At 43.9% G+C, this 24,448-nt stretch overlaps 2 protein-coding genes across 2 annotated transcripts; one reads left to right on the top strand and one right to left on the bottom strand.

Moving 5' to 3' along the window:
* Positions 1-1,246: 1,246 nt before the first annotated feature.
* On the bottom strand, positions 1,247-1,735 carry LOC148864628 (uncharacterized). Its single transcript, XM_088976326.1, has one exon. The coding sequence runs from the start codon at positions 1,733-1,735 to the stop codon at positions 1,247-1,249; it is 489 nt and encodes a 162-aa protein (XP_088832452.1).
* A 4,430-nt stretch (positions 1,736-6,165) lies between these two features.
* LOC148864627 (mechanosensitive ion channel protein 10-like) lies at positions 6,166-12,651 on the top strand. The gene is made up of 5 exons (XM_088976924.1): positions 6,166-7,820; positions 9,899-10,022; positions 10,593-10,886; positions 11,222-11,424; positions 12,089-12,651. The coding sequence occupies exons 1-5, from the start codon at positions 6,568-6,570 to the stop codon at positions 12,354-12,356; spliced, it is 2,142 nt and encodes a 713-aa protein (XP_088833050.1). The 5' UTR covers positions 6,166-6,567; the 3' UTR covers positions 12,357-12,651.
* The last annotated feature ends 11,797 nt before the right edge of the window (positions 12,652-24,448 follow it).

Raw genomic sequence — 24,448 nt, 5'->3', positions numbered from 1 at the left:
ATTCTCCTCAGTAGATACTCAAGAAATAAATTTTTTATCAGATAAAAGTGTAAATCATAATTACAAATAAATGGATGCAAAATTATGCAGAGTATGTATTTGAATTCAAATTTACATTGCAAATAAACAATGCCTAAATTTGAGTTTTATTTGTTTATATCAAATTGATCTAGTCCCATTCTATTTAGGGAAAAATTCTTAAACTATCTTTACTGTTTAGCTAATTGACTAACTCTACCCTTGTTGTTTAACTATTGTTACCTCTACTGTTCCTAACAATTGCAATCATCATTAAATCGTAATGGAAAAAATGAAACATCCATTTTACCCTTAAGTTAAAAGAAAAACTATGGGAGAGACAACCTTTGGGATGAATCCAGTCCAGTCATTTTCATTCTCGATCTGAAGCCACCAATCATTTGCATTCTCGAATATGTTGCACATAAGGTGTTGGGGCCTCACAGCAACCACCCACAGTATAGAATCACAAGGTATTTGAAATAACAACCATGAGAAATCTAATAGCAACAAAAATGATGAAATCCGATAAAGACAAATAAAAACAAGCACCACAAATAACATAAAGATTTACGTGGTTTGGCCTTACTGCCTACGTCCATGGGAGAAATGAAACATGTTCTTCACTATGAAAAAAAACTTAGAAACAATACAAGTACCTTGTGGCTTGTATCCCAAACCAACCCTTAACCCTTGTACACCCATTCTCCCTTTTTTCTCACACCTTTTCTCCAAAAAAAACATTAACCCTATATACAAAAGAAAGCTTTTATATGTAAAACATCTTTAACTTAAAGAGGGACCACACCAACCGATAGATTAAAATTAATCCAACGGTTGTAAAATAAGACACAATCCCAACAATCTCCATCTTGGCTTATTTTGCAACCACCGTAGAGATATACTATTTGTGCCTCTACTTGTTTACAAATACAACAAACCTCCATTGGTCTTGTAAAAAACCACCAGCTATACATAACATGAATCACTCGGTCTTAACTCCACATGATTCAAACAAAATAGCCAATGTACCTGTGTAACTATACCCAAGCTAACAATCCTAGTTAACTTCAAAAAGGGATCTCGATCATTCATCTCATCCAATAGGAATCTTTTTATCACCATCATCTATACCTTGGAAACTTGCAACACTTGTCTCCTCTCTATCTGCAAAAGAGACCCTCCGTGTGACCACACTACCTTGCGTATTTCATTTCCAACATCCCATTTAGATCTTGGGAACCACTATACTCCCAACTAGGTGATACAAGCCCTTGCATTTTTCTCTCTTCATCAGGGCCATACCGCCACATGTGATTTTCATTGCTCCACCTACAGCAAAAACCTTGCATCCCTTGGAGTCTAACCAATTAAGTGATATTAGATTCCTACACATTTTTGGGACATACACCACACCACCCAAAGTGTGAACCTCTCCACCAGACATTTTGATTTTCGCTGTCCCAACACCCGTAATGTTACATATAGATCCATCACCCAAGGAAACAACACATATCTTCCTCTCTTGAAACGTGTCAAAATATTCCTTCCTAGAGAAAATATGCATAGAACGTCCAGAATCTAAAACACACTCATTTTGAGAAAAATTGCACATACCTTCGAATACTGTGAGAGCGTCTCCATCATCCTCAGATGCAATTGCCACACTTCTAGATTCATCCCTACACCTTTTCTGTGTAGGACAATATCTCTTCATGTGACCAAATTCCTTGCTTTTATAACATTGTATCTTGCCCTTTTCCCTAGCCTTGGATCTAGACCTGCTACTCTTAAACCCCCTACCAGATGACCTTCATTTTCAATCCGTTCCCAGCATAACCAATGCAGAGTCTTGTCGCTCTCATACTTGGACTTCCTCATAACCTCATTGGATAGAAGAGATGCGGTAACTTCTTCCAGCTTCACTGTATCTTTCTCGTACAACAATGTTATCACCAAGTTTTCATACGAATTAGGAAGTAAGGTAAGAAGCAAAAGGGCCTTGTCTTCTTCCTCCACCTTGACATCAACTTTCCCTAGTTGATCCAAGACATTGTTGAACACATTTAGGTGTTCCAAGAGATTCCCACCTTCTTCCATCTTCATCACGTATAATTGCCACTTCAGATATAAATTTTTAGTTAAGTTTTTTCCTAAATAAAGCTTCTCTAGCTTATCCCACAATTCTGGTGCAAAATCTTCATCCATAACGTTATTAGCGAGGAGCAATTGAATTGTACTAACACACTTTGACTTGATGTCCTCCCAATCAGCATCCTTCATGTCTTCTGGCTTCCCATCATTTCTCTTAAACACTCTAGCCAAGCCTTATTGAACTAAGACACCCTTTACCCTTCTTTGTCATAGGGTAAAACTACCTTTGCCATCAAACCTCTCAATCTAGAACTAAGAACCTGTACCTTTTGTTGTCATTATCTCTCAAGCAATTTTACAAGCACCTTGTAAACACTAACCTGTGAGCTCTGATACCATTTTGTTGGGGCCTCACATCAACCACCCACAATATAGAATCACAAGGTATTTGAAATAGAAACCATGAGAAATCTAATAGCAACAAAAATGATTAAATCCAAGCAAAGATAAATAAAAAAAGCACCACAAAGATTTACATGGTTCGGCCTTACTACCTACGTCCACGAGAGAGACAAAATGTATTCTTCACTATGAAAGAAAACTGAGAAATAATACAACTCATTCTCCATTTTCTCTCACACCTCTCCAAAAAGCCTTAACCCTACATACAAAAGAAAGCTTTTATATGTAAAACCTCTTTAACCTAAAGAGGGACCACATCAACCGTTAGATCAAAATTAATATAACAATTGTAAAACAAGACATAATCCAAATAGTAGGGAGGTCTGAAGCCATTTCTAGAAAACAGATCTAAAGCCACCACTGCTGAGAGAGAGAGAGAGAGAGAGAGAGAGAGAGAGAGAGAGGAAGAGAAGATCGTTGTTGTTAGTTGTAGCAGCTGTTGTAGAAAACATAGGTGATGGGAACGAGAGGTAGCAGAGAAGAAAAAAGAGAAAAGAAGAGGAAGAGAGAGAGAGAGGAAGAGAAGACCGTTGTTGTTAGTTGCAGCTGTTGTTGTAGAAAACATAGGTGACAGGAACGTGAGGTAGCAGAGAAGAAAAAGAGAAAAGAAGAGGAAGAGAGAGAGAGAGAGAGAGAGAGAGAGAGAGAGAGAGAGGTTGAGGAAAAGAGAAAGACTGTCGTTGTTGTGAGTTGCAGCAGCGGTCATGGAAAATAGAGGTTTTTAGCAAGTGTTGCCATTTTTTATTTTTATGGATGTTATTCACAAAACAGATCCAAGTTTAGCAACTCTTTATCCAATGGGTTTCAACTTTAATACGAAGGCTTTTGGTTGGTCGCCATTTCATCCATTTTCTTGATGGTGTGGATGGCGTGATCGAGCATTCCAACTTGACCATAAGGCTTCGTTTGTTTGCGATACAAACGCCAAATCGAGGTATTTATGTACCCCAGTTCACATTTGCAAGCGTTTGTTTGATATGTAAAAAGTAATGATTATCAGAGTAAAAATGTATTTTCTAGCACTTTTGTACTCTAAAAAGAGAGCATTATTGTACCTATTTTTTGAATACAATTTTGTGTTCTTTTGATAATTAACTTTTTTTACCAAAGCTAAGGCATTGGAGAATAAGATAGTTGGAGCATTTAATGATGAGCCCACATTTTTGCATCGATTTCAACCAAACAAGATGAATGCAAAAATAATTTAAAATGTGAACGGTGTTTGCATTCATGAACCAAAAAATGGGTAAATATGTAGTGTAGTACATATTTGTGTTTGCATTGCAACCAAACACAGAGTAAAGGATGATGGCATGGGATAGAAAACACTCATTTTGTAGGCCTGAGTGGATCTTCAACTCCTCAAGAAATGACTGGATGCCCTCGGAGTTTGACTCGACTCAGTGAATTTAGAGATTGTAATAGACATCTTCGATACTGCGAAGTGCGAACATCCAAGGTGCTTGTGGTCCAAGAACTAGTTCATAAGGGGCTCAACAGCGCCGGAGAGCTTACTAATATTGTGAACTCCCTACAACTATTGCTAGCTCGGTGAAGCCACCGTTGATCAGCATGACCAACTTACTAATGATAGGTTCCAAAGAGGAGATTTGGGCCCAAGAGCTAGCCAAGCTTGGTAGAGGAGCCTGTGATGGGGTTTGTTCCAAGTCATGAACCACGACATCCCTTCATCCATTTTACAGCATGTAGAGGATGTTGTAAAGGGATTCTTTAGCTTGTCTTTCCAAGAGAAGAAGTAGAGTGTTGGATGACTAGATCATATGCTAGTGTTGATAACATGGGTTATGGACGCAAGTCAGATCCTAGCATGGAAATGAATGGTTTAATTGCACCCGAGATGTCTTGGTGAGGTGTTGAATTTCACTAGCCGCCTGAATTCTGGAAACAGGGTCATCCATTGGGTCTCTCTCTCTCTCTCTCTCTCTCTCTCTCTCTCTCGTCTTCTTCTTCTTCTTCTTGATCAAGAATGATGGAGCGCGATCTGGATTCTCCTAGCCATAGGGCAGCTCGGACGTCTATTGCCAAGTAGGTCTCTCAAATTGCAAGGAAAAGGAGGATCAGAGAACCCGACGGGGTTGCTCCGATGCTTAAGTCAGTAATAGTAATACATGAGCTGAGAGATTGAGAAATATGAGAGCTAGAATGCAGTTAATCGCTTGTACCTACCTTAGGTCATTGGGGTTGGTGCCTTTATATAGGCATTGTTTGGTGTGGGCCTCACGCACCGCACCCGAGAGGTCATGCCTAACCAGTCCGAGATCCTTGGAGGTAACCGCCATGCACATTGACCATCCTCCGGAATATCCGGTATGTGGGTCAACTTCTAAGAAACCTAAGAGTGTCGGGATATGCATGCCGATTTTGATGGCAAGCACATCTCGCATGTCACTGCCTGGTCCTCAGTCAGGTCGGTAAGCCCTCGAGGGAGGTCGCTCCTCACGTCGAGGTCACTTCGGCCCGTGATGATGTGCTACAGGTCGGTCCTGGACGAGGTGTCGCAAGCCAACCTAAGTTGTGGTCAAGGTCGCCAGGTCGCCGGTAAAGGCAAGTTTTCAAGTTGGTGGTAAAGGCAAGTTTTCAAATCAGTGGTAAAGGCAAGTTTTCAAATCGGTGGTAAAGGCAAGTCGCCAGGTCGTCTATAAAGGCAGGTCGCTAAGTCGAGGCGAAGACAAACCACGATCTAGGAATCCAAATCATCGCTTAGGTGGCGTCTGGGTGTTGTCCAGGTGTTTCGGGATGCCATGTGTCTTAAGGTTATTAGAGGGCGAAATCCGCCCTCATCAAAGAATGAATCCAAAAATTGTTCCCGAGGGATTTTCATGATTCTCTCTGATTCACGACAATCTTCCTAGCACGGACAATGATCTAAAGCCAATAGCTCCATTTCTTCACAAGAAAGTCGAAGGGAAGAGGGAGAGAGAGGGAGAGAGAGAGAGAGAGAGAGAGAGAGAGAGAGAGAGAGAAAGGGTAATATCGGATTTTAAAAAAAATTATACGTTGCATAGTGTCACATGCATACCAATTTTGACAGAACATTAATGGATGCTAATGACAAGGGTAGAGCTAGTCAATTATCAAAAACAATAAGAATGGTTTAAGACAATAATTAAATAGTAAAAGTAGAATTAATCAATTAATTAAACAATAAGGATAGTCTAAAAAATTTGCCCTTCTATTTAAATATATATCATACATAAATTTTATATTGTATCTAGTTTGATTGTTGGATACATGGTTTTTAAAACCGACCTGGTGACCGAACCAGTCAAGAGTCCGATTATTGGGTTGAACAGTCCATTGTGACAAAAATAAATAAATAAATAAATAAATAATTGCCAAAACAGTTTAAACAAATCCAACGATTAACCACCCAGTCCAACGATTCGCTAACCAAAATCAATGGTTTTAGGGGAAATCCGGTTTTTGGGGAAAATAGAACCGATCATCTGACCAGTTCCTGGTTTTTCTGGTCCGATCCGGTCTGATTTTGAAAACCATGGTTTGATACGTGCTTATGTTTATTAAAGAGCTTCAGGTACATACAATTTATTGTTTTACATAATATTTTGATTAATAATATATAATATTCATTATGTTCAATATCTAATTGCAATCCGAATTTGACATAAATCCGCCGGACAATTTCTTATTCGAACCGGAATAAAAAACAAATTTTAGATGCCAATTCGAATTCAGATCTACTTCCAAGTTCCAACAAACGCTCCCAAACGTTATCCCAACAAAGCCATTATAATTACAGTCGCACATGCCAATTCGTTTCTATAAGCTTCCCTTCACAGCTTTTACCTTGTGTTTTTTTACTTTTCATTTCATTGATTATTGATAAATAACCGATCCGATGTACGGTATGGAAAACCAGTTGGCTGTGTTGCTCTCTCGTTGTCTAGTTCACTCCATTCCCGGATCCCCCTTCTCTCTGTGTCGCTGTGCAGGAAACCAGGTTGCAGAGAGATGCAGAACTCAGAGAAAGAAAAGTGCACGACAGACCAAGTAGTTCTTCTCGTAGACCAGAAAACTCCAAAACCCAAACAGTCTCACCAAACAGAACTTAACGACGAAGCTATCCCCGGAAAAGAAAAGCCCCTCTGTAATAATAACAACCCAACAGTAACAACAACACGGCCACTCCGTCGCCTCAACTTCTCCAAACCCAAATCTCGTTTCGTCGAAAACAACTATGCATTTGCTCCCAAATCCACCCCGGAAACAGAACTGCTCGAACCCCTGAACCCCCATGAGAATTCCTCATCAACCACTGACGACAGCGACGACGAAGACGATTTCGGGAAGGACAAGAACGAAGAAGAGGCGCCCGATGAATACAAGAAGAAGAAGAAAAAGAAGAAAATCAGTTGCAGAGCTATAATCGAGTGGGGTTCGTTTTTTATCATAATTACCTGTGTGATCACCTCCCTCACTTTGAAACGCCTCAAGAATAAATCCGTATGGGGTCTTCAGATTTGGGAATGGTGCTTAACCGTCATGGTCATCTTCTGTGGCCGCCTTGTCTCGGGTTGGTTAGTGAGGATTATCGTCTTCATCATCGAGCGCAACTTCATGCTCAGAGAAAAGGTCCTCTATTTCGTCTACGGCCTCCGTAAAAGTGTCCAGAACTGCGTATGGTTAGGCCTGGTGCTGTTGTCTTGGAATCTCATGTTCAACTTAAACCCAAAAGTCCACACGGACAAAAAGACCCTCAAGAAGGTTTCCCGAACTCTCCTCGCGGTACTCATAGGCGCGATCATGTGGCTCGTCAAGATCATTCTTGTCAAGATGTTGGCGTCGTCATTTCATGTGGCTACCTTCTTCGATCGCATGAAAGAGAGCGTCTTCCACCACTACGTACTGGAGGCACTTTCGGGACCGCCACTGGACGAGGTGGAGAGGGAGTCGCCGCATGCCCAGAATCTGAAACCGTCCAAGTCGTTGCCGGCGAGGTTAAGGGATGCGAAGAGGATGTCCAAGTCGAAGAAGTTAGGATCGGGGAAGATTGATATGGAGAGGCTGAGGAAGCTAAGCATGGAGAGCACAACCTCGCCTTGGAGCATAAAGAGGCTGGTGAACTTCATTCGATCGACGCGTCTGTCAACGATTTCGAGGACCGTCGACGATTTCGCCAACGCCGAGTCGGAGATCACCAGCGAGCAGGAGGCTCGGAACTGTGCTAAGCGCGTCTTCAAGAACGTCGCTAGACCAGGAGCAAAGTAAGTTGAACTGAACTATCGTCTTACTGTTGCGCATTTGTCCTCTTCTACTTTTTAATGATTTTTATTTTTTGGCTAGTATGCGCTACCTCAGTGACTTTCGAGTTTTGATCCGTCGGAATCAGGTGCCTGCCGCAGATTGCCGGTGGCGCTAGTTTATCCGACGATCGTGTGCATTGTCTCCGCCTAGTTGAGTGTGCAGTGTCCGTCATCTGTTTCCTCCTGGGATGAGAAAGTCAAAGGAGGTGCGCTTTGTTTATTTCGATGCGAATGCGCGCCCATTGAGTTGTGTGAGGAGCAGATCGCGTTCCCCCATTGAGTGTCATGTTACCAGTTCCTTTCCGACCGAAATCCGAGTTCCCTGTCCTTTTTCTCCGGTGCTAAAGGTGCGCCAGTGCCGGTGTTGTCGGAGACTCGATGCTAGAGCGATGGTTCAGCTTGGGTAGACCGGACCACCGGCCGTGCTTGCGGTTTGTTATTTGGGTTGAACCGTCTAGATGTATGTATTTGGATTGTGGGTTAGATTATTTTGATATTTCAATCACTTGGGATGCCCCACCACATCCCGACTTTGTATTGGGAATATCTCTCAATAACAATAACAGTACAGGAGATTTTTAAGAGTGGGTTGATAAGTATTTTTAATTTTTTTTTAAGAGTGGGTTGAAAGTATTTTAAAAGACAGGTGTTAAAAAAATATCCAAGTGTTATGTATTCCTACCTTTTCTTTTTTTTTCCTACTTTTTCCTTCAAACCAATATCGCATGAAACTTGCCTAATGGTGTTTAGTTACGTGGGTTTTTCACTTTTTCCAAAGTCTTTTTAGGGGTGTAACACGAGGAATTGCCAATACATCACTCATCCTTATTACTACTCTCATCCCAACCCTGCTTAGCTTTGGAGTTTTGATTGGATCCTGTGATTCCTAAATTGTTCATTTACCCAAGTAATATTTTACTGAGTTGAATGAAAAAACTTCATGTCAGTAGAGAAAATTACTAAAACATTATAAACAACATTGTCGCTTTAATAATCATTTTATGAAGGAAATAAAAGAATTTTGATAAATGTAAAATAATTTTTTTTCAAAAACATTTGCTTAATAAATGTATTTATTCAGATAAATGGTTTATCAAAAAAAATAATGAATGAAGCCTAAATTGAAAGATAAACACCATCTTCAACTTTGCATTGTCTGGGATTCCGATCCAATGGTTTGAATATTCTGAGTGGCCACGGTGGATACCATGACCACGTCACCCATGCTATCAACAAAAGTTTAAAGGTTCTGTCTGAAGCATGGGCTACGTGGGCCGTGGGGTCGGGCGGGGTTCGTTGTTTGATAAATTTGTTTAATGGACGAGCCCGGACGCAAACACATTGCACCCCTAAGATCCTATGGGCTATGGATTGACCACTAACCCACATCAGCTCAAAATTTGGCACATTAATAATGAATAAAAGCCCAACATTTTTTTCTTTTTGATGGATGAATAAAAGCCCAACATATAGGACCATTTTGTGCCCCAAACTAATTTACAAAGAGGAAAGTGCTTGGTCATTTAAGCCTTTTTTGCTAAATGATTCAATTAGCTGACCCACTCGATGAAACCTTTTGGCATTAGAACCTTTTTTTCCTTTTCACTAATTAGATTTGGGTAGATACCATAATGAGTAGTGGCAGAGTGGTTCATACACAGTTTTGTTCTATTCTAAGATTTGATGATTTTTTGTTGTGACTTTTTATGACCAAAATAACCCTGCAATTTAATATTGTTTTCTATTATAAGCATTGGTAGGGGTAAATCAGCTTGCTTGATTGGATGCTTCTAGTCATAAATAAACACTTCTTTCCAACGAAAATGGTTGCAATTGTTCTTTCACCATTCAAAAACAATTCGATTTCTTAGAATCTTAGTTAAGCCATTCAATTTGGATTAATTTTGAGTTCAGTTTTCCCCCATTTTATCCCTCTTAATCATGGTTGGAACAGTGTGCACATGTGTGTATACATTCCACACCTAAGTTGTAGATATAACTCTACTGAAAAATTGCAATTTAATATATTGGTATTGCAGGTATATTGAAGAGGAGGATCTTATGAGGTTTCTAAGGAGGAATGAGATTCATACTATATTCCCTCTATTTGAAGGATCCCTTGAGACTGGACAAATTACTAAGGCTGCTTTCAGAAACTGGGTGGTAAGCTATTTATCTTCTTCCATATCATGTCAAGCTATTCCTTGATTATAAGGGGTATGCCTCATTTATCAAGACAGCCCAAATCATCATGTGTGAATGTGTGTGTGTTTGTGTTTGTATTTGAATTCGTATACACATACATTCATACATACTGTTTCTGCTTTCTAAGCCCTTCTATAGGCATCACTTTGAATAACTAATCAGTGGGGATCATTTTGGCCACCAAATTCATATTGATTAAGCCATATCAACCATAAGATAGATGAAATTTTTATTCTTGGATGGCTGGGATTTCTGATCTATGGCAAAGAAAAGCAGACCTTGCATCCAAAGGTTAGTGTCATCTAATCTATATCATCTTCTTATGGTTGGCCCATTCAGGAAGTTGGCTGCCTGCCTCACTGACTGCTCTCCACAAAGATGGGTTGGTCACTACATGCGGCAATAAATTATCTAACAAACATGGAGAATTTTAAGAGTTAATCTTAAGGACTTGGATAGGTTTGAAACTTTAAAGTTAAACATGGAAATCTTAACAGAATGATGTAGCTACCAAGTTTTACCATCCAGGTACGAGCTTACGTTGAGCGGAAAGCTCTGGCACATTCTCTGAATGATACAAAGACAGCAGTGCAGCAGCTTCACAAGCTAGCAAGTGCAGTAGTAATTGTTATCATAATTGTGGAGTCCCTACTGGTGATGGGACTAGCTACGACAAAAGTTATCTTTGTAGTCACATCCCAGCTTCTTCTTGTGGGTTTCATATTTAAGAACACTTGCAAGACTATGTTTGAGTCAATCATCTTTGTCTTTGTGATGCACCCCTTCGATGTGGGCGACCGCTGTGTCATTGACGGTGTTCAGGTAAGAGCTTCATGTAGGGAATGCTTTTATTTCTTATTCTTAATTCTACTGTTGAAACCTAAACTTCCATCTTGTTAGGCATTCCTTGAATATAGAAGAGAAAATGGTCAGGCATTGGAAAAGGGATATAATATGTATGTGTTAGAACATTTCTAATGCCTGAGTTTTAAGGTATTCATTCATACCAAGAATGGCCTACCAAGTACATGATATATATAATTAGCATTTCCTTTAATGCCTGATACTTATGCTTTACCCATGTAGGATAATTTCTTACATATTTTCTCTGTTTTCCCTTAATAGTTGTGGAAGTTATTGTTTTCTCCTTTTTGCAGATGATTGTGGAAGAAATGAATATTTTGAACACAGTCTTTCTCCGGTATGACATGGAGAAAATTTACTACCCCAACTCTGTTCTGCTCACAAAGCCAATTGGCAATTTCTACAGGAGTCCAGACATGGCAGACACTATTGATTTAATCATTGATGTCTCGACTTCTGTCGAGGATGTACATGCTCTTAAGAAGGCCATACAAGCGTAAGCAATGCCTCTCAAAATTTACTCTAATCATTTGGATCTACAGCTTCGAAATACTATTAATTAGCCCAATGTGCATGTCTCAATGCTAAAAACTGTAGGACTGTAAGATGCTTGTATAGTTATTGGCCTAATTTTGGGGGAAAATGCATAAGGAACATTTGATTGGTAAGTTTTTGGATGGCGACTTATCAAAAACATGAAACACCATTAGACAATCCCAACTGATGCTCGGTGAACTATATATGGTGTAGCAGACTATATATTTGGCCACTTCATGAGATTTGTTAACCAGAAATTTGCTCACAAGGGTTTAAAAAAAATCATAAATATTGGATTGGTCACAGACTAAAAACTTCACCAAACCATTAAAAAGCAACACATGGTGTTCTCACTCAAATAGAAAGGCAAACTGATTAATGTTTTATTTTTATTTCTTTAATTGGATTACCCAAGAGATTGGCATGCTAGTTATTAGTAAATACAGTATGGAACTTAACAGGATTGTAGTGAATTGGACACATTTGTAGATATAGTATGTGAACCCTTCAACACCAAAAAAGTAATTGTAAGAGCTATGCACTGTTTACTTGTTTTTTTCCCTATGCACTCCTTGTTAACTAATTTTCTGAAATTTCTAAGAGAACCATTCTTATGAGTGCAGATATATAGAGAGCAAGCCAATATATTGGAGCCCAAAACACTCATTGATAGTAAAGGAGATTGAGAATGTGGACAAGATGGTGATGTCTTTGTGTGTGTTACACACCATGAACCATCAGAACTATGGCGAAAGAAATAATCGCAGATCGGAGCTTATTTTTGAACTGAAGAAGATTTTTGAGAACCTTGGAATTAAGTACCATCCACTCCCTCAGGAGATCCATCTAACCCAAGTCCAGGTGAGAAATACAACACCGATGCAATCTTGACAAAGCTGGTCCTGCTGGAGTATGGTGGAGTACAGTTATGCCATGCAAGAAACATAGCATTAATCTTGATCTTTTTGAACCAGTCTGCCATGATTTTCCAAATGAAGAGATCATACAAATTGGCAATTAGACTTCTATCTTATAAACATGTATGTGTTCCATTTTCAATTGTTAATACCACGAGGCTTTCTATTGTGGTATATGTGTTGGACAGTTTTTGTATGCCCCTAGTTTCAATCGACTTTGATGTATTTTTTATATTTAATGTAAATAAATAAAGTACATGTTTGATTCATGTTGTATGGTATGCTTCTATGTAAGACCCTAAAACTGGACACTTAATGAGACTTGTGTTAATTTTAAATGTCCATAGCCGTTGGATAAGTTTGGGGAGATTTGTCCTGCAAAGGCTGACACTGGTGTACAGCCAACTGTTGGGGTGGCTCGCCTCACCCGCCAGGGTGAGACCCAAGGCACACGCAGTGTAGGATTACTTGAACCCTTGAACCGGACCAGATTTCCAGTATTGCCCTGTACCTTGGAGATTGATGGGCAAAACTGGAAGATTATACCTGACCCCTATACCCAATTATGGTACTGCACTAGGTGTCGAATCGGGTTGTCTTTGATATGTCAATCAGTGAGATCCTTAGCAGGGGTCAAAACCTGGGTATGTTGGGACAGTCTGAGAATTCATCTGAGTGGATGATCATAGTGATGGGATCAGCCCCTTTGTTGGACAAAGGTAATGACCAGGGATGCACTCTCTCTGATGGAAACCAAACTGCCGGCAGTTGATTGCAATCGTTGGAATTTTGTTTTGCAAAATCTATATATATGATATATACTTACATATGGTTTCGAAACGTTTGCAAATGGTTTTAATTCCCGGGATCCATGTGAGTAGAGAGAAGCATTGTTCCTTGCAGCCGAGGGAGAGGTCATCTCTTGTTGGGCAGTGCTTGATCGTTATGGGCTGAGAGGTTAAATGTAAGGCCATTTAGGATAATACTTGATGGGCTAATCTTGCATCTGCCCACAGTCCCTAGTCTTTTATAAGATGGCTTGGCCCAATGACCACTTTGTATAAGTATTGGGCCCATAGGGTCCATGTGATGGGCTCAAAGGGTTCACTGGGCTTACTAGTGAATTCGGCTAGGCCTTATAACAGAGGCTAGGCCGAACCCATGTGGCTATTGTGTAAATCAATGCTTGGGTCCCATGCCATACAAAGAAGCCTAACTAGGTAGCAGTTTGAAAGACTATTGAGCACTTATTACTTAATGGGCCTAAAGCCCATTTCGATCTGGGCTGATTTGATCAGTCACTTAATGGGGCGGATCTGAGATTAAGTTAAGCCCAAAAGTTGATCTAATCAGCAGATAAGATTAAGAAGAGTCCTAATCCAAATACATATTTGGATAAGGGCAACTTCTAATATGATTAGGAGGCTTTCTTGATCATTAAGAAAGATGAGAAAAAACCCTAATTTCGAATTACAAGAATTCGAACCCAAGGGATTTCGCAGATAACCCACCTGCATTCTGAAGATTAGATCTCAGAAACCCTAGAGAAGAAAATAGTAGTTCGCCATCTTCTTCTCTAGCACTCTCCTCCAGCAGCAACCGCCACCTTTCTGCTAGTTCAACTTCTCAATTTGAGAAAATCAAGTAAGGTTCTTGATTGTACATGTGGTGCTCACAGTCTTCCATCGAGTTCTTCAGAAGAACCTGGTTCGTGGAATGAACACTGCTGGTTCGGCTCCATCATCACTGTGTCATCTTTAGTGGGAGCTGATCTTGGTGTCTTCTTTGGGCGTGAACACCAACTTTGGGAGATTACTTCTTTGGATCAGGTATAATCACTCCCTTCTCTTTTGGTTCAAATTTGGTCTAGTTTGGTTCAAGTAGGATCCTTGAACCTTGATTCTAAAATCAAGGAATACAATTCCCAATTGGAAGGAAAGTAAGAAATTTTTTAAATTCGCCCACCCATTCCGCAACAGTTTTGGCATCCATACGATGGATCCTACCATTCCTTTCAATATGGAGAAATCAGTATGTTTGCACCAGAGCATTGTTTCTTTATCATGAACAGGAGGATCAATCAAGCTTTAGGAGTTGACTTGGAAACTAGATAGAGCTATTAGAACTTTTCGATGTGGCAAAGGGTCCTTTTGCAAGTGATGAGAGGTGAGGTTAGGTCATTTGATTTCATTAGGCCAAACCCAAGCATGTTAGAGCTTTGAGCAGGCAAAGGCTAGATATTTGATGGGGCCAGAAGACATAACTTGGCCTTGAAAGATGAAATTTAATTCATGGGAAGGACATAGTTCTCCCATCAATGGCCTTCCCCCTACAAAGCAAAAGCACTAAAGCAATCACCCAAGGGGATATTTACTTTAGGCTTACGTGGGGCCAAGCTAAAGCTAGAATCTAGGTCCTACCCATCTTGTAAATAGTACAATTCCAATGCCCAACATTGCCTTTATGATTTGCATCTGGACCAATCCAGATTGGGCTAGGCTAGAATTTCCTAGTCATTTCCAATGTACAAAACTAAGGGTGTTTTATCCAACATGAATGTTTTTTTGTTTCTCTTGTTTCTGGAATACGCCACATAACTAAACAAAGATAAGAACAGATTCTAAGAATTGAAAACATTTTTAGTCTTATTTAAAAAATAATTTTGTTTGTGAAACCAGGGAAAATGCTTTAAAGAAAAAAAAAACATATTTTCACTTGCATAAGACTAACATAAGCTACTATATTTAGTATAAGGTACACACACCAAAATCCCCTATACACCCTTTTACAAGTGTCGGTTCCAATATTTTGTCACTCATATTTTCATACCTACCCACATTTAAATGAATTTGGGTCCAAATATGAGCTAATGTCCACATATTAAGTAAATACACTGACTAGCTCGGGTTGAATTAAAAAGACTTCACTTCTAAGGAGAAGCTCGTCTAGGCGAGCTTGAGCCCAGGTAGGTTTTCCTTCACTTCGGCTTTCTGTTCATATATTTACTTCGGGTTGCTGATGTCGTGTTTTGCTGCAGGCCCCATGGAGGCCAAGAAAATAGACAATCAGAAGCTTTTCCACCAAATGAAGAGGAAGAAACGCATAGCCAAGAAGGCGCGCATTGAGTCCCCGCGAGCTTCAGCCGAGCCCCAACCTCTGCAGACTTCAGCCTCGGGGCCCGAGGTGGTAGTCACGCCTTTTGTTAGCTTAGAAGAAGGGGCCCTGCTTAAGGGGCCCGTGGTGTCAACGGGACCTGCTGTTAGGCCCGCCGAGCTTGCTGTCAAGCCCACCGGGCTTACTGGTGAAAGCGTTGCCTAGGCCAACGCTGCTGCTGTCGGGGCTCATCCTGCCGAGGCTACCGCCGAGACCTCTAGGAGTTCCACTCGTGATGTGGAGATGACGGCTTCCAGCTCGGAGGTCAAGGGAGCCAAACCGTCCTAAACCCTAAGTATAGTATGAAGAAGAGTAAGCTGGTTGCATACCCGAGGGAGGACAGCGAGTGGGCTGAACTCACTCCTAGTTAGCTCGGCGCCCGAGCTGCCACTCATACTATGGTGGTGAGTCTTTCCTCTTCTCTCTCTCCCCCCCCCCTTTTTTTTTCTTGACTAGTTTCCCTTTTGCAGGTGAACACCGCCATTCGTGCATTGACCCTCCAATCAGATCGTCACCTGAGGCGGGCTCTAGAGGCTGAGAAGTCATCTCGCGCAGCCCATACTGAGTTGAGGGCAGCTACCTATCAGGTCCACCATCTGGAGAGTGACGCCTCGGCTCAAAAGAGCTTCATCGAAGTGTTAATGGCAGAGAAGGGGGAGCTGGCCCGAGACAAAGACAAGTTGAGGGTCGAGGTGAACGATCTCAAGGTCAGTCAAGAGGCCTTAGGGTTCGAGGTGAGCAACCTCAAGGCTGAGCAGGATGCCTTGAAGCTCGAGGTGCAAGGCCTCAAGGAGGCGAAGGGGAAGTTGGAGCATGAAGTGGGGTACCTCCAGGAGGACATAAGGGAGAAGACTGCAATCCTCGAGGGTGCTCTTGAGGAGGCCAAGACTCAGGCCGTCATTGACTACGTCAACTCTTCCAGATTCGATGACGTGATGATAGAAGCCTATCGTAAGGGCTTCAAGCTCAGTCGGTGGCTGATTAGGCACCTCTACCCCGAGTTGGACACGAGCGCCATCACTACTTCACGAATTACTGACGACATCGTGCGTCAGTCAAAAGATGACCCCGATTCCGAAGATGAGGGCATCGAAGATGAAGCAGAGGATGCTGGTCCAAATGCTGTCCCCGAGGGGGTCCCTGATAGAGGCGACGAGCTCCCAAAGTAGTTTGCTCTTTATACTTGTAACTTAATCTTTTCCCTTTTTCTTTCTTGTAATCAAGGCATCCTTAATGAAATTTATGTAACGAATTTTCTGAAATGAAGAAATTTTTTCCTTTTGTCAAAAGTTTGTGCAATTCATTTTTGTCGAAACGGTTATCTCACCCCAAGCTGTCAACATGTCAAGTTGGACTTCCGAAGTGGGTGTTCCTTAACAGCCATCGTGGCCCCAAATTGTTTAGTAGGGGTAGCCTCGTGTCGACGGAGTGAGGGACATAGTAGGGCGCATGCCCGACCTGTCCGTACCCGAGGTAGGTTACCGTTTATTATCCTCAGTGGGTCCAACTCTTTGCACTCTAGGGCGGGCTATTTGTTGTAAGGTTCGTGTCTGAGCCGCCTGCACCTCAAGGGTTGCAAGTACTTGGTTCATGCTGATGGGGTGACTCAATTTTGTGTGCTGTTGAGGTTTCATCATTAGTTCGGTGTTTCAGCTCTTAGGCTGGAGGGGTGGCTCGTGGCTCACTCTCGGAGTCTGCCCATGCCGTAGAGGTGATTGGGTCCTGTTGTGTCGAGGTCATGTTAGCTCGGTTTTCTAGCCCTTAGGCTTTGGGAGTGGCTCGTGGCCTACTCGAATCTTACAGATAGTATTGTCTTAGGTTGACAATATTCCATGCCTAAGGTACTTGTTTCCCTTCGAGGGTCTCGAGCCCATATGTTCCTTCCCAGAAAACTCGTTTCACTCGGTAAGGGCCTTCCCAGTTGGACCCGAGCTTACCAGCGCCGAGCTCAGGCACCATAACTTTACAAAGGACCAGGTCGCCAATGCGAAGATTCCACTTCTTGATCCTGGCGTTATAGTACTGAGCTACTCTCTGCTGATAGGCTACTTTCCTAATGTACGCGAGGTCCCTTACTTCGTCGAGTAGATCGAGGTTGGTATGTAGCTCATCTTCGTTTGACTGATCGCTGTATGCCTCTAATCGTAGCATAGGCACTTTGATCTCTGCGGGAATCACTGCTTCGGTGTCGTAGGTGAGATTGAAGGGGGTTTCTTCCGTGGTGGTCTTCTTCGTGGTTCGGTAATGCCCATAGAACACTGGGTAGTTCATCTGCCCACAATCCTTTATCTCGGTCCAACCGTGTCTTTAATCCGCGGAGGATGCCTCTGTTTGTGACTTCTGCTTGACCGTTTTCTTAAGGGTGTGTGACTGAAGTGAAGTTATGTTGGATTTTCATATCTTGGCACCAGTCTGGGAATTTGATGTCTTCGAACTGTTTGTCATTGTCGGAAATCAACACCCGAGGTAATCCGAAGCGGCATACGATGTTTTTCCAAAAGAAATTTTGGACATTTCGTTTTGTTATCGTTATAAGGGGTTCGGCTTCTACCCACTTGGTAAAATAGTCCACTGCTACCACTAAGAACTTCCTTCCACCCGTTGCCGGCGGGAATAGCCCGAGTAGATCGATGCCCCATTGTGCAAAGGGCCATGGACTGGTGAGATACTTGAGGTTGGCAGCGGGTTGGTGGTGAATATTGGCATGTCTCTGACATTTGTCACATTTTCTAATGAGTTCAATGGCATCTACCTTCATTGTTGGCCAATAATACCCTTGTTGAAGCGCTTTCTAGGCAAGGGCCCTGCCCCCCAAGTGCCCGCCGCACAACCCCTCATGACTGTTGCAAAGTACGAGTTCGGCTTTGGTAGGCTGCAACCAACGTAGATAGGGGAGCGTGTAGGATCTCCTGTATATCCGCTCGTCTATCATGACATATTTGGCTGCCTGGCGCTACACCCTTCTGGCCGCATTGCGATCTGCAGGGAGGGTCCCGTGTAGCAAGAAGCTCGCGAGCGGGTCAATCCAGCTTGGCTAAGCTTGAACGACAGGAGCGACCTCCTCTGCCCCCCTGAGAATGCTAGGCCGAGACCAGTCCTCTATGTACACGGTTCTCATGATGATGTCACTAGTGCTAGCTAACTTGGACAGGGCGTCGGCCTCCGCGTTCTCCAACCTAGGGATCTATCTGATGAAGTGTGACTAGAAGTCGAGTAGGGCCTCTCTAACTTTGGTCAAGTAGGCAATCATGGTTGGCTCGCTAGCTTCATACTCGCCGATGACCTGGTTAACCACGAGCTGAGAGTCGCTGCAGATAACAATGTGCTTTACTTTTACTTCTCTGGCTATGGCTAGTCCAGCTATCAACGCCTCATACTCTGCTTCATTGTTAGACGTCGCGAACTTAAAGCGTAGCGCGTATTCCAATTTAGTACTGCTTGGGCCGTGCATAACTATTCCGGCACCGCTGCCCTGTTGGTTCAAGGAGCCATCTACGTGAAGGATCCAAGGCTCCTCATCCCAGCTCGCAGTTGGCTGAGCTAGGAGAGGTGCCACACTGGCTGCTACCTCATGGGGTTCGGACTTGACCGACCCGGGAGCTTCAGGCTCACCCGAGCTGGGAGCCTTGTGCTCAACCGGCTTGGGAACTTCGGAGCTGAATGTGCATTCGGCTATGAAATCTGCCAAGGCTTGGGCCTTAATGGCAATTCGCGGCTTGTACTGGAGGTCGTACTCGCTGAGCTCAATGGCCCACTTCGTCAACCGACCAGAGACCTCGAGCTTAAGCAATACTTGCCTTAGAGGTTTGTCGGTGAGGAGGATAATAGTATGAGCTAAGAAGTATGGGCGGAGCTTCCGAGCTGCGATTATCAATGCGTATGCTAGCTTTTCCATCTCCGGGTATCTCATTTCTGCTCTCTGCAATAATTTACTAACATAATAGATGGGTCATTGGACCCGATCTACTTCCTTTATTAGTACCGAACTGACCACTTCGTCGCTCGCCGAGAGGTACAGTTCTAAAACATCGCCTTCATTGGGCCAGGTTAAGGTCAGCACACTAGTGAGGTATTCCTTGAGCTCGTCGAACGAGAGCTGGCAGTCTTGGGTTCATTCAAACCCTTTGCTCTTAATTGCCTTAAAGAACGGTAGATAGCGGTCTGCCGATTTAGACATGAAGCGGCTCAGGGCGGCCATGTGGCCATTCAACCTCTGAACCTCCTTCGATGCTGCACCGGTTAACGATGTATCCTACGAACTTGCCTGAGGCCACACCAAACACACACTTGTTTGGGTACAGTCTCATATTAAACTTATGCAGAATTTCAGAAACAAAATGCAAATATTGTATTAATTCATGTGAGAATTGAGTTTTGACGACCATGTCGTCTACATAGCATTCTACTTTTCTACCGATTAACAGCACAAACAACTTATTTAAAAGCCTTTGAAAGGTTGCCCCTACGTTTTTCAACCCGAAGGGCATAACCTTGTAACAATATAGGCTGAATTCCAGGATGAAGGCAGTCTTTTCTTCGTCCGTCGGGTCCATCTTAATTTGGTTATAGCCCGAATAGGCATCCAAGAAACTTAGCAACTCATGCCCTGAGGTCGCGTCCACCAAGTGGTCGATCCTGGGGAGTGGGAAGCAGTCTTTTGGGCAAGCCCGATTCAGGTCGGTGTAGTTGACGCACATGCGCCACTTGCTGTTGGCCTTCTTTACCAAGACGGGGTTGGCTACCCAACTCGGGTAGTGGACTTCTCCTATGAAGTTAGCTACGAGGAGCTTTTCGACCTCCTCGCCGACTGCTTTCCACCGCTCTGGGGCTAGGTTGCATTTCTTCTGTCTAACGAGCCTAACTGCAGGATTAGAATTCAGCTTGTGAGTTATGAGTTTGGAGTCTATACCGGGCATCTCTGTCGCGGACCATGCAAAAATATCTAAATTTTGAAGCAAGAAACTTACTAGTTTGGATCGTAAAGGTTTCTGGACGGAAACGCCAATTTGAAGCGTCCGAGCTGGGTCTGTTGCTGAGGTCAGAACTGCGACCGTTTCTTCTATGGGCGCGGCTCGTTCTTCGCCTTGCTCCATAGGCCTCTCCAGCACGAGGTCATCGGTTACCTTGGTTTTTCCCTTCAGGGTGGCGACGTAGCACTTACGGGATTCAAGCTGGTCGCCCCGCCCTACCCCCACACTGAAGTCTGTTGGAAAATTCTTAGCCAAATGGTAAGTGGAGACCATCGCCCGTAGGACATGGGTGATCAGTCGACCTATTATGGCATTATAGGAGGAGGGGATCGTGACCACCAGGAAGTCATGCTTAAATCTGACCACACAAGGCCACATGCCGACTTCCATAGGTACTATTATTTTCCCAAGGGGCCGGACTTCTTCTCCGCTGAAGCCTACCAGAGGAGTGTCTGCAGTCTTCAGGCCGCTTCTCTGCAACTGGAGCTGTCAAACGTAGCTTTGAAGAGGATGTCGGCTGAGCTGCCTGAGTTGACGAGTACACGCCTGCCCTTGAAATCGTTGACTCTTATCTTTATTACGAGTGCGTCGTTGTGGGGGTAGTGGACTCCTCATGCATCATCTTCTATGAAGAAAATTGGTACTTCTGTCCTCGGCTGCTTTGGGGGGTTCTGCTCCTCCCGGGTGGCCTCACGAACCGAAGTTCGAGCTGTTGCTGAAGTGCAACCTGCGACAATCAAACCTCCCACTATCATGTGGATGGTCCTCCGAACTGGCCTCTCCTTCGGAGGCTGCCTTTGCGGTTGTTCATCCGGCCTGCTGCTGGACTCGGGAGCATCCTTATCGCGCTCCCCTTGCTGACCTATTTTATTACTATTATTATTATTCTGTACAAAGTTTCTTAGATACCCGCGACGGATGAGCTCCTCTATCTCATCGTGGAGGTTTTTGCAAGTCTCGGTACTGTGACCGTGATCTTTGTGGAAACTGCAATACAGGTTCTTATTTCTTTCATTGTGATTCCCCCTCAGACGGGGTGGCCACTTCACGTACGGGGCATCCTTGATTGCCATCAGGATTTCAGCCCGCTTCGCGTTCAGTGGGGTGTAATCAGCTCGGTCTGCTACAAGAGGTTGGGAAAGCTGACCCGGCCTTGTCCCCCGAGCAGTGTCTTTTTTCTTTTGGCTATCCCCTTGACTGGAAAACTCTCATTTCCTCTTTCTTTTTTTGGGTGCACCCTCACCCTTTTGGTTGATCTCATCTTCGGTGGCTATGAACATGTCCGCAAGCTTCAAAAAATCGGTTATGGTCGTTGGTTGGTTGACGACCATGTGTCATTTGAACTCTTCGTGTGTCACGCCTTTCTTGGCTGCTACAAGGCATACGGCGGGGTCCAGGCGTGGTATCTGCATACAAGCATCGTTGAACTGCTTGATATAGCCCCGAATGGACTCTCCCTCTCTTTGCACTATGCTGAGGAGGCTTTCTTCAGTTCGCGGGCACCGTTTGCTGGTGACGAAGTGGGATGTGAAGGCTTGTGCAAACTGCGCCCAACTTCTTATCGACCCAGGTGCCAAGTCCGGTACCACGTGCGGGCTGCTCCCCTAAAAGTAGTGGAGAAGGCCACGCACATGCACAAATCACTAGCTCGCGCCAGGTGCATCTGTGACTGAAAGGTATCTACATGATCATTTGGGTCAAATGACCTGTCATACTTGTCAAGAGGGGGGAGCTTGAAGTCTTTGGGCATTGGGACTGCCAGGAGTTCGGAAGACAAGGGGGATGGAACCGAGAGGAGGGGAGCTTTGACTTCGGCCAAGCTTACCTCTTCTTTGCCCATGAGCTCGGGCAAATCGCGAGTGATAGATCGACGATACTTCTTGGTGGGCTCGGCGTTCGTGCTGCTCACCTCTGCGCTGTCCGGAATGGTTTGTGCATGAACTAGCCCGGTCTGCTGGTGATGGCTGCCGACAGAGGGGTCCTGCTTGGAGTCTGTTGCCAGGACCTCAAACCGGTTCTCAACGAGCGGGGTTTCAAACTTCGACTGTCGAGGTGACGTAGACCTGGCGAGCTGGGGTCCTCCCAACCTGTCCACCCGCGGTGAGATTGGGGTAGTCGGTCTCTCTCGTCTGTTGCGGGAGGAGGCCTGGTTTTTTTGAAGGTTTTGGGGGACCTCTCCTTGGCCAGAGGGGTGCTTGTCCTGGCGGCAAGACTTAGCTTGCTGCGAGGCTGAGTGCCGAGGTGGGAACTGCGACTGTTGAAGTTGAGGTTTAGGCAGCTGGGGGAACTGTTGCTGATACTGATACTAGGAAACCTGGTGCAAAACGTGTTGTTGATAGAGTTGAAGTTGCTGGAACTGTTGCATTTGGGCCTGCATGTCCCGCATGCACTGCATCAAGTCCTCTAGTTGGTTTGAGCTGGCCGCTAGGGGCATGGCCGAAGATTCGGTGAACGTCGCTCCGACTATAGCAGGGAGTGGGGTGACGATAGGTGCCACTGTGAGAGGCACATTCAAGCTGGGGATTCCATCCGCTGAGAGGGGGACGGTGAACTGTCCAATACAGACAGTAGGAAGCTGGGGTTGTTCACTGGAGTTATCCATTTCCGTGCTTCGCCCGACGTTGCTAGAGGAAGCCATGAGCGTTGAATTGTTTTGATGAAGAAAAGAACTGAGAAAGTTTAGAGAGAAAGGTCTTTTGAAGCATTTCCCACAGGCGACGCCAAATGATGTAGCGCAATTCGGTCACTCCTAGCTGGCGCTCGCGTGGCTCTTGAGAGGTACCTAAGACGAGAGGAAAGAGGAAGAACTCCCAGGGGGTTTTCCGGTGAGAACACTCTAATGCTTAAGTTAGTATTGTGTGCAAGAAGCAAAAGGAGAACGAAGGCTAAGAGTGAAAGGTTACACAGGTGATTCGAAGATACCTTGCTCCTTGAGAATAAGCTGCTTATAACCGAATTTCGTTGCTTCAGGCCCTCTGACTTCTGACAGGGCAGGTATAACCGCCACTGTCAGTTTGCCACAGCCGTTACAGGCAAGGCTGAGGTGGCACGCGCAGGGCCGTCATTGCAGGGTACGCATCTGTCAGGTGCGGGACACCTTTCTAAAGGTGGCAGGCGTGGCGAGAGGGACATGCCTGCTGTCCACAGATTTGTCGGGTACGGCGGTCGAGCAAGAAGCCCTCCTGTAGTATACCGAACTACCCTGAGTCGGGCTATCCTTTGAGTGACAGGTCGCCTGTAACCGGTTGTGCCGAGCTAGCTGACTCGAGGTGCTTGGGCCTCGGGGTGTCCGGGGAAGGATTGGTGCGTTCTTGCCTGGGAGTGGCCCGAGGTCCATTTGGAGGAGCTTGGGTCTTAAAAGGGGTCAGGGCACCCCGAACTCGGGACCCCCCGAAGTGCCTTAACCCCGGGGAGGAGGTGCGGGGTAAGGCGACTCCCGACAAGTAGTTTACTCGCCGAATTATCAAGCTGAATTTGGTGGGACTTTCCCTCCGAGTTATGCTCACGCTCGTTGCGTGCAAATAAGGGGTAAAGTTAAAATTGACATTGTAAAATCAAAATTAAACTTTTATTACTACACACACCAAAACCAAGGTAAATATCCCCTTTACAATAGTATAGTTAGATATATTGTGACAAATAAAAAATATGGTGGTTTATAATCGTCCTCTTCTCTATTTTGGATGAAGGCACTCTTTTCTAACGACAAAATTGTCATTTTCATTCTTTATGTATTACTGCACTTCCATAAGATGTACAATCATGATCATGGTGGATGTAAATTAAAAGCCTAACTTAAAGTAAGATCAGAAAACGATAAAAGAAGAAAAAGATAAAAGGTGGAAGAAAAAAAAGAAATAGAAGACAATAATGTCATAAATCATGGAGAGGACGATCAGAAGATAATCATGAACCGAAAGAACTTAAATAGGTCCTCAACTTC

The sequence above is a fragment of the Nelumbo lutea genome, chromosome 3 (genome assembly GCF_056320005.1).
Source record: "Nelumbo lutea isolate HS-2025 chromosome 3, American lotus-T2T, whole genome shotgun sequence".
Classification (NCBI taxonomy): domain Eukaryota; kingdom Viridiplantae; phylum Streptophyta; class Magnoliopsida; order Proteales; family Nelumbonaceae; genus Nelumbo; species Nelumbo lutea.
The sequence above is the reverse complement of the archived record's forward strand: the minus strand, read 5'-3'. Positions and strand labels throughout refer to the sequence as shown.